At 37.0% G+C, this 14,904-nt stretch overlaps 2 protein-coding genes across 2 annotated transcripts; one reads left to right on the top strand and one right to left on the bottom strand.

Moving 5' to 3' along the window:
- Positions 1-452: 452 nt before the first annotated feature.
- Positions 453-3,043, bottom strand: LOC121811455. The gene is made up of 5 exons (XM_042212314.1): positions 2,461-3,043; positions 1,668-1,886; positions 1,355-1,453; positions 929-1,042; positions 453-861 (listed from the first exon to the last, which is right to left on the bottom strand). Exons 1-5 carry the CDS (start codon positions 2,944-2,946, stop codon positions 661-663), a joined length of 1,119 nt encoding a protein of 372 aa, XP_042068248.1. The 5' UTR covers positions 2,947-3,043; the 3' UTR covers positions 453-660.
- A 7,007-nt stretch (positions 3,044-10,050) lies between these two features.
- On the top strand, positions 10,051-10,782 carry LOC121811587. Its single transcript, XM_042212451.1, has one exon. It carries the CDS (start codon positions 10,138-10,140, stop codon positions 10,663-10,665), a length of 528 nt encoding a protein of 175 aa, XP_042068385.1. The 5' UTR covers positions 10,051-10,137; the 3' UTR covers positions 10,666-10,782.
- Positions 10,783-14,904: the final 4,122 nt, after the last annotated feature.

The following is a 14,904-nucleotide window of genomic DNA, read 5'->3' as shown; positions in this document are numbered from 1 at the left end:
GAGATCCAAAATCGCCATTTATATACTTTGTGTTTTTTATGAGTTGCTTACTTCACTTCATTCTTAAAGCGGGTTTTGATCCGCTAAAAAGCTCACTTTTAAGTAGGTATTTAAGTTCTTTCTTCTTTATAAAATTTTTGTTGAGCTTATAAGAAGTGTTCATATATGGTTGCTTATTAGATATATATAATGAAGGTGATTTTTATTATTACAATGGCTAAAACCTCTGCAGCTTGTTTTTCCGTTGTAAGATTTTGTTTTTGTAACAGAAAAAATTATGAACTCTTAATGAATCTAATGTTTTTATATCTCCATTTTAACTCAGCAAGACATCCGAGATAAGAAATCAATTTAGGATATGTAACCTATTAATTTGTTTTTCACCATGTAGTATATAAAATAGTCATGATATGAATTATATTCAGCAAACAAGCCAACATGTATTGCAAAACTTCAAAAAAGCTCGACCAAAATTGGGTTCTTATTAATTATGCTTTAGACGATGAACAAAACTCGAATATTGACAAAGTGATACATGTGGGTAGATATATCATAGTGCTTGTTGTCACATACAACTAAGCTGAAATGTTCCAACACACTGAGGTTTCAAGAACTTGTAACGGCAGATGATACAGAGAGATATAGAGAGGAGTTGGAGAATCAGAATAGTCTGTGATGCATTTGGTTTCCATGTGTGCATCGGGTGTCACCGGAACAGCTAGCAGCTCCCTTGACCAAACCCTTGCGCACCTTGGATGATTGGGAACACTCAGAACTTCTCGAAAACTTTGTCCCACGTGTGTTATAAACAATCTCAGGAGATGATCCACCATCAGTGGGAGAACCATATATACTAAATTCCTACAAAAAAAACATCATGTTATCCACGTTATGTTAAAAAACATCATGTTATCCATGTTTTGTATACCTTAGATTTTGTCCTGGAATAACAAGGTGTGAGGCAGGGATTCAAATCTTTCAGAAACATGTCATCTGGGCAATCTGGTGTCGTGTAATCCCTGGAGCTATATTCTTGGTTGAACTATTCAAAACAGAAAACAAGGTAAAATAAAAAAATTGATAGAGGACTAACTATATTGTTAAGTTGATATGAACACAGCCATGGATGCTAGAGTTCAGAATTATCGATTGCAAGTCAAAAATAGGTTCATCAGGCTTAATAGAATTGAAGCACCATAAAGAACTTCACATTATCTGAAATTGGAAGAAGAAGATTAAGCATTGCTGAAATATTCAGTCTCAACAGCAACAGCCAAAAGTAGTAAAAACTTGATAGATGTGACAATATTCTTACTTGAGAAAGTAGGAATAGATGATTGATTGTATTGTTTACCAGAAAATTTGATGCAACTTCTTGATCATATGATGGAGTCCTTGGGGAGTTGAAAGGGCTGTCATTGAATCCTCTTCCAGAATATTTGTCTGCCTTCACCTGATACCAAAGAGAACATCCCATATTTGATCGTTAATGAATAACAATGATAGCATACACGATCATTAATCCAAATCAACTTTGTTGGCAAGTTTTTGACAAGCCAAAATACTGTGTTACTATATGGATCAACCCACAAATATGTCAAGATTAAGCATATTTTGCAGTTGAGCCCATGTAGAAGAGAAAACAAAATGCTCGTATTTATTTCTACCTCTGCAAGATCTTCAGCAAGAGATTGCAGCTGTCCGGTAAGAGAAGTAACCTGTCTTTGAAGATTTGGTATGAGTTGCTTAGCCTGTTTTAGCTCTGATCCCTGCTTCTCCAAAATGTTCTGAACTTGCAAATTCATAACATCTGGGAAGAGAACAGCACTTTTAAGAGACTTTATCTCTTCCCTTTGCTTCAAGCACAAGTCTTTCAATTTTTCAACCTAAAAGTTGCATAATGATTAGTAACATTCGAGAATAGCCTCATCTTAGAGCATATACAGCATTGATTCATAAACACTACTCGAAAGACTAATACGTTTAAGTTGGGTCAGATGTGAAATATTCTTGTATAACAAACTAAAAAGGACCGCAGAGAAACCTCATAAACACTTGATATTAAGACAAGTTCAAGTGGGATTAAAACGATGTTACCAAACCAGTTAAGCAGCAAAAGCTACTACATAATTGGAAATAGAGAGCTACTAACGTTCTGAGCCTCCAATTAATCATCTTCACAAAAGTACTAATCAAAAATCACAGTACTAATTTTTTTTATTAAGAGAACAAGACATTATTACAATGAACTACTGCATTTCTCATAGAACTTTGTCTTAACACATCCTACTTATAGTGTTCTTGTACTATCACTAACACTTCAAAACTCCAATTATTCTTCTTAACAAAAGTGCTTCTCCAAAATATTATCTTTCCTAAGAAAATTAGAAATGTTTATTTGAATTGGTCCAAGCAACAACAGCTAAATAACCAATAGCAATCAAGGAAGAAAGCAATTACCTCTCTGTTTTTCTCCTCAAGCAGAATCTTGAATTCAGCAATCTGCTCCTCCTGCTCCTTATTCAAACTCAAGAGCTCCCGCTCACTCCTCAACACCATCGCCAGCGTCCTCGTATTACTCTTAACCTCCGTGAGAGCCTTCTTCGAGCTCTCATCTCCCTTCTTGGCCGACCCCTTAAACAGCTTCTTGTGAAGTCCACTCAATCCAGCGCTCTTCTTGCCTCCTTTCTTCAAATCCTCCGCTAAAAGATCAGAGGCAATCACAAATGCCGGATTTTTGACCTTCTTAGTCTCCACCAATTTCTTGACCATGGAGCTGAAATTGAGGTGGTTGGCATCGGCTTTCTTGGCAACGAGGGCGCGTGAATTGGTGGTGCCACGCGAAGAGGAAAAGGAGTATTCGGCGGAGGAGGAGGGGTCGGATTTGGTGGAGCTGTTAAGGCTGTTGGACTTGTAGCGAGTTGCAGGCCTGATTGAAGAAGCCATTAATGAATCTTGAGAAATCTGAATTAATTTTGGGGGGATTGGGACTTGGGATGTGGGAGTGATTAAGATTTGAATTAAGGATTTGTAGAGTTGTCAAATGAAGAAAATCCGGTCGATTTTTGTCTGTCTGATTTCAAATTTCGGCATGCCAGTGTGTGAAGACGAAAATGCCCCAAGTAGCGGCGGGCTTTTCATTTTTCAAACTTATTTGTGTGTAATACTTTGATAAAATGAAATACGTCATACTCTGATCAATTGCTAACTAATCATTTAATTGTTAATTACAACTAATTTAAGACAATAGGATTTTAGAAATTTTATGATCTAAAATTTGCCATGCATAATTTTCATTTTTTATTAATTAAGAGTGATCTACATAAATGGTACATGATCTTTATTTTATATCGTTTTTGGTACCCCATGACAAAAATAATCATAGTTACCAACATGTGATTATTTTTTTATGGAGGATATTTTTATAAATTTCAATTAAATAGAACCAAATATGTGATTTTTTTTCTTTCTTTCTTATTTCTTTTTTACTTCTTTACTTTATTCTTCTTTCTTTTTTTCTTCATTTTCTTCTTAATTTTTAGTATTTTATCTTTCTTTCTTCTTTCTTTTTTCTCCTTAGTTTATGTTTCTCTCTTTTCTCTTCTTTTTCTTCTTTCTTTTAAGTGTTTTATACATACATCTAATTGCATTCATAATATATATCAATAACAAAATACCTAATTAAATTAATTATTTAAAGTAATTAAATCAATTGAATATTTTTAATTAAATTATTTATACTCATTTTAGGGTTGAAACACCTAACGAAAAATATTCAACTCTTTATCTTTATGAAAATAATTCACTATTTTAAATTTTGATTAGGACTATATTGATTAGTTATTAATTTAACATAAAATAATCATTATTATTAATTAATTACTACTAGTTTTTACTATTATAACAATACTATTATTATTATAATTAAATATAATTAGAACTATCATTATGATTAAGATTAAGTATATTTAAATGATATTAAAAAATAAATTAATTATTAATTTATAACTTCAAAATAATAATATTAATATTGATTAATAATAATAATAGTATAAAGAGTGAGGAGAATGAGAGAAGATATTATAATATCACTTTTGGTACTAGTTTTGTCAATGCTCAAAATACCCTTTATGACACAAATAGAAAAATGAATTTGTTTAGAGGGTATTTTGGGGTGAAAATTGCATCAGGTACAAAAAATGTGATTTATAGGTACCAAAAACAATATAAAATAAAGATCAGGAGCCATTTATGTGCGAAAGTGAAAGATCATGTACCATTTATGTAGTTCACTCATTAATTAAATCGATAAAGACTAAAAAAAATACCAAATTAGGGTTTTGGATGAAAATGTCAATATAGTGTTTCGAAAATATCAACACAATGCTTTGAGAATATTAACACATTGCTTATATTGACATTCTACATGTATTATATTGGCATATTTTATATATTATCTTGGCATTTGTTGCTTTACGAAAAAATTGAAAATTTTCGATTTTTTTTTCAATTTTTGACATCAGAACATATGCAAGTGAGATCTCGTTAGAATCCTTATGAAATTATCTTTAATTTGATATATGATGTGTGAAAATATAATTTAAATCGAAAAAGTTATATGCGTTTTAAAGTTATGAGATATTTTTCAAAAGTCAGTTATAACTAATTTGTTGTAAATTGACCTTAATACCCTAATTGACAATTTTTGTTGATCGTATTGACATTCCGAGGCTGATGATCTAGGCCGTTGATTTGAATATCCATTTTTAGATATGTCATATTATATTTGTAAATCAAGATGTCATATTTCCGTTTTTAGAAAAAGTTCTCTCTCGCATTAATATAAATATTATATTTTTTCTCTCCATTTAACACACAAAACAAAACCTCATAAAATCTCATGACGTCCCATAAGTGTGACATCTTTTATGGGATAGAGAGAATACTATTCAATAGTACTTCAATTTTTATCTCAATGCAATACAGTGATGGACTACCTTGGCTTATATACTTAGGGTGTGTTCGTTTTGTCAATTACCATTTTTTCAGATAGAGTTTTGATGTTGGAAATAAAATTTGTATCTAAGTTTGTTTTTTTTAATTGTTGTTTTTCTTGTCTGATTTTATTTCTTCGGTGTGTGTATTAGTTGTTTGGTTTGTTTGTAATGACTATATGTTGCTACACAATTTCTTTTCTACCCCTCTGTTATTTAACTATTTCCAAGTATGCCCTTCAGAAACCCTAATACATATTGGACCTTTTTTGTGAAAATTTCTTCATTCCCGCACGCCGCTGTCTCTCATATTTTCTCCAAGCTCAGCTACTCCAACCTGGTGAGTGCCACTCTTCTCCGAGTACATAGGAATGGGTTTCCCATTGCATTGCTATACATTTTATGCTTATGGCTTCATTTTTGCAGTAGTATGAGGGATCGATTTTTATTCGGGTTTCACAACGAACATGCAATGCATTTTCAATACGGCCTCCATTACCTCATGCACGTACCGTGAAACATTATCCTCTGACCTCAAAAAATCAAAACGGACAATTCGGTTCTTCTTATGATGTGCTAATACACCTAGAAATATAGCAACATGTTCTTCAATGCAAACGAACAGTCTTTCAGGCAAAACACGCAAATCTCGAAACAATCGACAAAGCCGCCCGAACACATTACAGTCCATCTTGAAATTTACGAGCCAATCTGTATCTGAAACTCCAACAAGCCGGTTTAGGTGGTCAATTTGTCTCGGAATCCTGTTTAGAATGCTATATGGGAGCATTGTTTGTAGCTTTCTTCTTTTTGATTGGCGAAGACGATTTAGGAGGAGGTGTAGTACAGCCATGCGTGAAAACAAGAAATTTTTGCATTATGTCTTCCAGTGTATGCATCACATAATTGTCAAGTTTCTTAGCACGATTCTTGCCAACAGAATTGTTCCCAACAATATTCACATCTTCTGGGAACGATTACAGTAACTGCAAGGGATAATATAAATTTTCTTAGGTGAGCAAAACGATGGTATCATATTTTGTATGGAAATAATACGATAGAACTAAGTTATGCTAAAACAAATGCAGTAAAGTCAGTAGAACAATCCAACTGATGTTCATATTGCACACTCAAACCAAACCCTCCATCCAATTTTTTTGGCTTGATTTTGTCTTACAAAAAAAAGCTATTTTGCCTTGCACACTCAACCCCGGCCCAAATCTAATTTTTATTACTTCAATTGATCATTTTGGGTTAGACGATTTTGTAAACAAATCAGAAATTTATGACTTCAATAGATCGATTTGGGTAAGAAAAAGAACAAAACAAATATGAAATTTAGGACTTCAATCGATCGATTTGGGTAAGAGAAAGAACAAAACAAATCAAAATATGTTGTGAATTAACAGTTCGTTGCATTATCGAGGTATAAAAAACACATATTTGAGCGAATTACATAATCTAATAGATGACACACCTTTCACACCGGATCGACAACGATCGACCTGCTGGCGCTGCTGATAAGTACAACCTTCGTACTCGCCGTCGGATTTCGAGTGCGATTGCAGTTTGTAGCTACCTCAGGCGACGAATTCAGTGTTTTCGTCTTCGAGCTCTTGCGCCTTGCAATGTTCCCCAAATTTGGAGAAGGACATATTGATTGTACGAAGGAGGGGTAGAGAAGTAATTGGATTGTGATTTCAGAATGTTGTTAAAACTCAGAAATTGTATCGCATCTTTTTTTGAGATTAATAAACATTCCATTACAGCTGTATTCATCGGGTCGCCCTATATTAGGCGGGCCTTGCAAAAAAGGTAATTGACAGACCAAACAACCGTAACAAGTAGTTACCATTTCTTAAATGACTATTACTTATAGACTGAACATATACTTAGTACTAGCATTATCTTCGAAAACTTTTGTATATATAAGTCAATGTGACTTTTGGAAAGAAAATGGCGTTGTAAATAATTCCAAAACTCCTCTTGGTCATCACCCACGATTGCCAATATACTATTTGTTAAGGGTGTCCACATTAATTCGGAACAGTCACACTACAGCCACAAAAACTTGTCCACGGCAAAAAAACCTCTTCCGCCACATGATCACAAAATAAATTAAGAAAACTAAAAAAACGGAAGAAGACCGTCGTGGCGGAGGCGACGACTCACAATAGGCCGCCGCAGAACCGCCGAAGCCTCCGCCCCGTCCACGCCGCATATGCGGCTCCGCCCCATCCGCCGCGGCGTCCCTTGTCCAGCAATAGACTGCCGCGGCGGACCTAATGTGATTGTGGACACTGGTGTTCGGTTTGCAAGATTGTACCCGGAAACAAATTTGTAGTGTGTTTGGTTCATGAGATTCAACCCCACAACTCAATCATAGATGGATAATCATGAGATAAAATAATCTCCTATGACTAGAATAATCTCACAACTCAATCATAGATTATATCTTAGAAACCGAACAACACCTTGATAATATAGTCGCTACACTTAATAATTTCGTCTCTTTATTCTATAAATGAATATAGGAGAAAATGTTATAGTATCAGGAATATAATATTACACCCAAATCTTAAATTTAAACTAACATTCCTCCTCTTACGCCATACACGAGTATTATATTTTCAAATAGATGAAGATATATTTAGATAAATTATTGCATACATATCCCTAATTTTAAATACCAATTTCATTTAAACGAGTTATGTTATTAATTTTATCGTAATGATTAATCTGCCCTTAATACTACTTATTTTGGACAGAATCAAGATAAACAATGATTTTTCATTTTCCATCCATATGTTAGAAATTGTTATCAATAATTGAATATGTCAAGTCAATTTTGTCAATTATGATGATGAATTAAAATAATATTTAAAAAAACTGCTGTAAATTTACAGATTGTAAATGGAGAAATATTGTGATGTATTAATAGTAATTATAATAAGAAAAGAAGAAGAATATAAATAAAACACTAAAAATAAAATTATTTATTTTAATTTATGAAAATAAATGGAGTATCTTTTTATCAAGGTAAGAAAGGATTTTCCCTTTTATGGAATTGGATCGTGAATGTCCTTTTCCTTAATTTATTAAGTATAATATTCAATTTTGTATCTCAATTACAATAATATTCACTTCGTTTTTCTAAAAATAAAATATTTTGAAATAACATGAGTTCTAATATTATAAAATTAAAATTGATAAAGTAAAAGATATAGAAAGAGGCACACCTCATAGATAAATTTTTTTTTCTTAAAATATACTAATAAAAAGTTTCTATATTTGAAAAAAATGCTAATGAAAAGAGTTTAGATAATTATATTCACAAAATTAGCTTACTACTAAATCATTTGGAATAACGAAACTGATATATATGTCCACACAAAGAAATGAGATTAGAGTGTCCACTATGGGGAGCCCGCGGCTATAGCCGCGGATTGGGGCCGAGGGCGGGCGGCTATAGTGGGGAAGTTGTCCGGAGGGCGGGCGGCCAACATTTGGGGGCGGTAGGGGTGGCGGACGCGGGATAGGCGGGGTTGGGGCGAGCCCGCGGCTGGGGAGAATTAGCCGCGCCTATAGGCGCGGCGCCCATAGGGGGCGGACAACCGACGCGGCGGATTCAATTTCGAATTTTTTTTTACCTCTATAAATACCACTCTCCACCACCTATTTTTCACCATTTTCACAAAATCCATTCACTCACTATCTACACAACCACTCTCTAAAAATGCAATAGAACGAATATTCGGCCCTAATTACCTCGTTTTCTATTTATTTACACTGCGATTATTTTAATTACAAAATTTGTGGGCTATTGAAGGTGTCCACTATAGTGGCGGAAATAAAATTTTGAGGCTGTGGACAACAAAACTGGGGCTATGGACAAAAACTGGAGCGGGGTTATTGGGCGTGTCCGCCTTAGGGTGTCCACAATGGGGGAGCCGCGGCCCGCGGCTCGGCGCGCGGCCCCCCATTGCAAAGGCTGAGAGCCGGGGCGGAGAGGGGAGAAGCGTGGCTGAGCCACGGCCGCGGCCTTCACGCGGCTGAGCCGTGTGAGCCGCGGCCCTCCCATTGCAAGCGCCGCGAATCGCGGAATATAAATTTTTTATTTTTTTTTATTTCGAAATTTTTTTATAAATATACACTCTCATTTCCATTTTTTCACTTCATTCTACACTTCAAATCCCTTCATTTTACACTCTCAAACACTACAAAAAACGCAAGGTGGAGATGGTAATTCCCCGGGGTATGGAGACTCGGGATACGACAACTTCCCCAATCAGACGTGGAGTCCGCACTCGCCCCAATTCCGGGTCCAGCCATCCCAGCAGAGGAACTTGGTTCGCCAACCATCGGGGTTCCGAGACTACCGACCGAATATGGACGCGATCAACAACCCATCCCAGCAATTCCAATCCTCCAGGATAACTGGAGGTGCAGATGATGAAGCAACTCCAGGATAACTTGTCCTTGTACGAGAAGTCGACGGACCCTATCACCAAGATGATGTACTACGACCTCATTCTTAGGTTGAGGTCGAAGTTGGGCTTCTCCGATGGGTCGGCGACGGGCGAAGCAAGCGGCAGTGGGGCCGGTGTCGGCGGCGGTGGAGGAGGTGAAGAAGATGTGCCGGATTCCGATGACGCCACCGAGTAGGAAGCGGTGGCGTTTTTTTCTTTTTATTATTATGTTGTGTTTTTAAAATATTTTCGTTGTAGAATTTTCCCCTATTAATAGTACGACGAAAATTTGTCTCTACTTCTCTCTTTATTAAATTATTTTTATTATCCAAATTATTAATCTACTAAAATTTAATAACATTAAATTAAATTAAAAAATAACATTAAAAAAAGCAAAAAATAAATTAACATTTTAGAGGGCTACATTTGGTGGCCCTTTGAATTTGCATTGACTTTTTTACATTTGCCATTACAAAGGCCACATAGGAGCCACAATTGGTGGCCGGGCCACAAATGGTGGCCTTTGAAGGCCACCATTGTGGACACTCTTACAGTGGATACCCTTACATTTCAGGCGCGCTATTTAGATTTAGATAAGGCAAGAAAAGAAAATCCAGCAACACCACCCATACCATATAATTACAAACACATCTGATCTAAAATATCCAGCAAAGATGAACACAATCAGAGTAGAGCTGCTACACTTGAATCCCATTAATTTGAGAAAGCGAGCCACAAATCCCCCAATTAAACCCAGACTCAATCTCACAATCCCCTCTTCAAATTATGCCAAACATTCAACAAGAAGCCGCGCCGACCTCATCGCAAAAGAGGAGACCGTTTCAAGCGTGGGCGGCGTCGCTTTATCGGAAGAGAATTCGAGAATAGTGGTGCTAGCCGCCTTATCTGTGGGAGTGGCTGTTTTCGTGATGGGATTTAGCGATGAGAGGGCGCTGGCGTTGTGGCCGGAGGGGCCGCTTATGGAGGATTTTTGGGACAACATGAGGAGATATGCACTCTATGCTTTGACGGTCAGCACCGGCGCTCTTTGGGTGCTTCTCGAGCCCATCGTCGAGCTGCTTAAGAACCCCATCTCCGCCCTTCTCCTTATCTTCATTTTTGGTGGTTCCTTTTTCATTCTTTCGCAGGTTGTTACTGCCATGATTGGCTTGTCCGATTTTTCTTACGATTATAGTAACTAGATTCTTACTGAGATCTGTCTGCATATATATCGTTACATTTTCATATTATGTCTTGTGTTTTGCTTTGAATATAGGGAGTACTACTGAAATGATATATATCCATGAAAATTTAGCACATGTTTCCATTTTCGTACATCCTACGACATTTGTCACATTTTACCTTTTTTACTATTTTGGTAGCAGACTCAACATTTCAATAACTCACGTCTACTCATATTTTATTATAAAATTGAGTAGAATACTACCTCTATCCTCAGATAGGAGATTCATTTCTTCCGGCACAGGTTTTAAGAAATGTTAAGAAAAAAAATAGGTGGATGAAAGTAAGTGGAATATATGTCTCACTTGTATATATTAGTGTTAAATTATACTCCCTCCGTCCGCCATTAGGAGTCTCATTTCTTGGCGGCACACGTTTTAAGAAATGTTAAGAAAAGTGGGTGGAAAAAAGTTAGTGGAATACGAGTCTCACTTGTATATATTAGTTTTAAATGAAATGTGAGTGGAATGAGTTAGTGGAAGGTGATACCCTATTACTATTTATAGTAAAAGTGAATTGAGACTCCTATTCGCGGACGGACTAAAATGGAAAAACGGAGAATTATTTAAATGTATGATTCATATTCTATTAATTTTTCAACTCATTTTTCATTATATTTCTTAAAATTGCAAAATTTTAAAGGACAGAGAGAGTTGCATACTGTGGTTTAAGGTAAAATCCTAACAGTTTTTCACACTTTACAAAAAAACATCATAGTAAATGTGGTTTAGATTGTCCATATATACTGCTTGCAACTTTACATCCTAACATATAGAAATGATTGTGCAAGGATTCAACAATGTACACCAAAAGTGTGAAATTGTCTGTTTTGATCTTGATTAGCAAACATGCAGCAACAGGAAATCACAGACTATGTTAAAAGTAGTAGTAATGTTTTATTTAAAGTGGTAGTAAACAAAAAAGATGACTAACAAGAGACGGAGGAGACGGCGAGGGGATACTTGTAGGTCTCGGCGTACTGAAAAGAAACTGTTTGGCAGGGGTAGAGAGGCTGGCAGTCGTTGACAAGGCAATCGTCGTAGTTGAGGCGGCGGAAAACAGCCGGGTTGATGGTGCGGGCGGAGCTGAACCAGCCGCAGCTGAGGTGGATGTCGGAGATGCAGACGTTCTCGATGTCAACGGTGTAGGTGGCAGTGGCGGAGGGAGAGGGGACAATGGGGGTACGAGTGTACCCCCAATTTTTTTTTTAGTAATATTATATATTTAAAACAATTTGTTATAGGAATTTTATAAGTTAAGAAAATGCATTCTTTCTTTCCAATTCCTTTTTTTCCCTGAAGTTCGACAGCCACACCTCCTCAAAACCTCCATACCTTATTTCTTTTAAATTCTCAAGTTCATCACTGATTTCACGGTTTGTAAAAGTAATCACGAAATTGGAAGGTTATCAAAGTAGCTCTTCTTTACTGAATTGTTTTTGAATATTGGAAATTTATATATCTTAGGGATTATGGTTTTTGTGGTTAGATGTTCCTGATTGATGAAATAAATGATGTCAGAGATGATTAACATGAATTGAGATAGAGTTTGAGATAAAATCTTGCGGAGAACTAATCTCTTTGGTCTGTCTCCTCATAGTTTGGATTATTAAGCATAAATGCACAACATTATAATTGAATGGTCAATATTTATTTTGACAAATTTTGTAATGACATCGTGTGTAGGAAATAAAATAAAAGTTGATGAGAAAACAATCCGATCTTCGACAATTTATGTCCAAAAGGAGAAAAACTCATGATAGTTCAAGCTCTCCGGCTTCAAGCTCTCTACCTTCAAGCTCTCCGGCTTCAAGCTCTCTACCTTCAAGCTCTCCGGCTTCAAGCACTCCACTTTCAAGCTCTCCACCTTCAAGCTCTCCGGCTTCAAATTCAATTGGTAGAAGAACCGATATAATGAAATATCCTCCAAATGAGCGAGATACAATTAGGAGGGCGTATATTATATAATGATTTATCATATGACTCGCACCCCCGAATATAAATTCCTGGATCCGCCACTGGTAGGTGGGGATAGTGTTGCCCACGGTTCACGAACCGGCGGTTCCGATTCGGAACCGCCGGTTCCGGTTCTGTCGATGGCGGAATCGGAACCGAACCGTGAGGCTATTTCACGGTTCCGGTTCCGGTTCGGAACCGGCGGTTCCGGTGGTTTTGGCGGTTCCGGTTTTCGAACCGGCGGTTTTGCCGGTTCAATTATTTTTTTTTATTTGAAATTTGGCTTTATACAATAAATCGGAACAAGACAATGCATAATTCAAGCACAAACAAGACGAATAAGGAGAAAATGAAATAAATTTTATTGATTTTGAGTTGTAACGGACAACGATACATTACAATTTACAATACATAAGTATACAATACAACAACATACAACAATATAATATAATTTACAAGTGTCGTCGCCTCGTGGGACTCGGAAGGTAAATAAAAAAAACATGAAATGGGGGGGAAAAAGGAAAATTTGAAAAGGGCTTGGGATCAACTTAAACTTTCAAAGTTAAACTTTTCAAATTTAAGTTGAGTTGCCTACGTATCCACAATTTTATTGAGGAATCAACGCCCACGTAGTTCTCTTACCTTAGGATCAACCCTTTTTTCTTGCAAAATGTTGCCCATTTTCTAAGCAAACACATATCAGCACGTCATATACACATTGCTGCATTTCTAATAGGGGCAATTTGATCTTCCAAAGCAATCAATGCATCTCGAACACACATAGTCAGAATATTATTCAAGCATGGAAAAAATTAGCACTAATAGATAGTTTGTTCTGATTTTTTCCATGCTAGATGCTTGAATAATGTTCTGACTATGTGTGTTCGAGATGCATTGATTGCTTTGGAAGATCAAATTGCCCCTATTAGAAATGCAGCAATGTGTATATGGCGTGCTGGTATGTGTTTGCTTAGAAAATGGGCAACATTTTGCAAGAAAAAATGGTTGATTCCGAGAAGAATTGTACTTGAAGATCATTAAAATATATTCCCCATTTGATAAATATCTTATTGGTGAAAAAGTGGGTATCTTTGAGGCAGATGGTACTGGAACACAAATTTATATATGGAATCTGGATGAATGAGGATCAGATTATAGTTTAAAATGGGAAGTTGGGTTCATTGGCGGCCAGTTAACCCAGCTTCCCATTTTAAACTATAATCTGATCCCCATTCATCCAGATTTCATATATAAATTTGTGTTCCAGTACCATCTGCCCCAAAGCTGCATCATGTCGCCTCGTTTCTCGCGCTGCAACCGGAACCCCCTGAACCGGCGGTTAACCGCCGGTTTTCACGGTTAACCGCCGGTTAACCGCCGGTTCACGACCCAAAAACCGTCGGAACCGGCCGGTTTTTCAGCTGAAAAGCTGCCGCCGGTCTGCCCCATCCACACGCCTTGAAATATGCACCCGAACCGGCGGTTCCGCCGGTTAACCGCCGGTTCCGAACCGTCCGGAACCGCCGGTTCGGTGACGGTTCCGGTTCGAAATATCTTGAACCGGAACCGGACCGCGACCCGAATTCCGACGGTTCCGGTTCGGGAAAATGGCCACGGTTCCGGTTCGGAACCGGTGGGCATGTCTAGGTGGGGATGCCATTGGGGAGCGGAGTGGTTTGGCCCTGAAACACGAGTATGCTGTCCTTAGAACACTGCATCTCGCCGCCGATTCCGATGCGATCGGGCAAATCGGCGCCGGTGTCGTAGTCTTGTGTGGTAATGTTGGGAGAGATCAATAACCTTCTAGGCATGGCAGCATCACTTTCGTTCCGAAACACTATTTCATTACTGCCGTTTCGATTAACTACACCATAAATTACAACCACTGTTGCTGCAGCAAACACAAAATTACAGTAATTAATACTACTAATAGTAATAACATGCAATTGATGTGCAAAAGGGAATATACCAACCGTGAAAACAAGTGCGAAACCGCAAAGTATGTAGGCGGTGGGGTGTTGAGTTTCACCTTTGTTTCTCGTGATCTGCACATAAAAAGTATGTAGGCGGAGGTGTGGTTAAGAAACAATTTTCTAGTTGGCAGTGAGGAATGAAATCATTTACTAGTAGAGGTCTTTCTTCTTTTGTTCTAAGCAAGTAATGGAATTCCAATTTAATGAATGAGAATAGATTTATTCTGAATGAGGGAGTGAGAGAGTGACGCATAATGGTTGTGCGTCGTTA

Source organism: Salvia splendens, chromosome 7, assembly GCF_004379255.2.
Source record: "Salvia splendens isolate huo1 chromosome 7, SspV2, whole genome shotgun sequence".
NCBI classification, from domain to species: domain Eukaryota; kingdom Viridiplantae; phylum Streptophyta; class Magnoliopsida; order Lamiales; family Lamiaceae; genus Salvia; species Salvia splendens.
The sequence above is the reverse complement of the archived record's forward strand: the minus strand, read 5'-3'. Positions and strand labels throughout refer to the sequence as shown.

Excerpts from the sequence above, each read along its gene's own strand:
- LOC121811455 (XM_042212314.1), bottom strand. The coding sequence starts at position 2,946 with ATGGCTTCTTCAATCAGGCCTGCAACTCGCTACAAGTCCAACAGCCTT. Across the intron at positions 1,887-2,460 it reads TTGAGGAGAAAAACAGAGAG|GTTGAAAAATTGAAAGACTT; the intron begins GTAATTGCTTTC and ends TGCAACTTTTAG. Across the intron at positions 862-928 it reads ATTCCAGGACAAAATCTAAG|GAATTTAGTATATATGGTTC; the intron begins GTATACAAAACA and ends TTTTTTTTGTAG.
- LOC121811587 (XM_042212451.1), top strand. The coding sequence starts at position 10,138 with ATGAACACAATCAGAGTAGAGCTGCTACACTTGAATCCCATTAATTTG.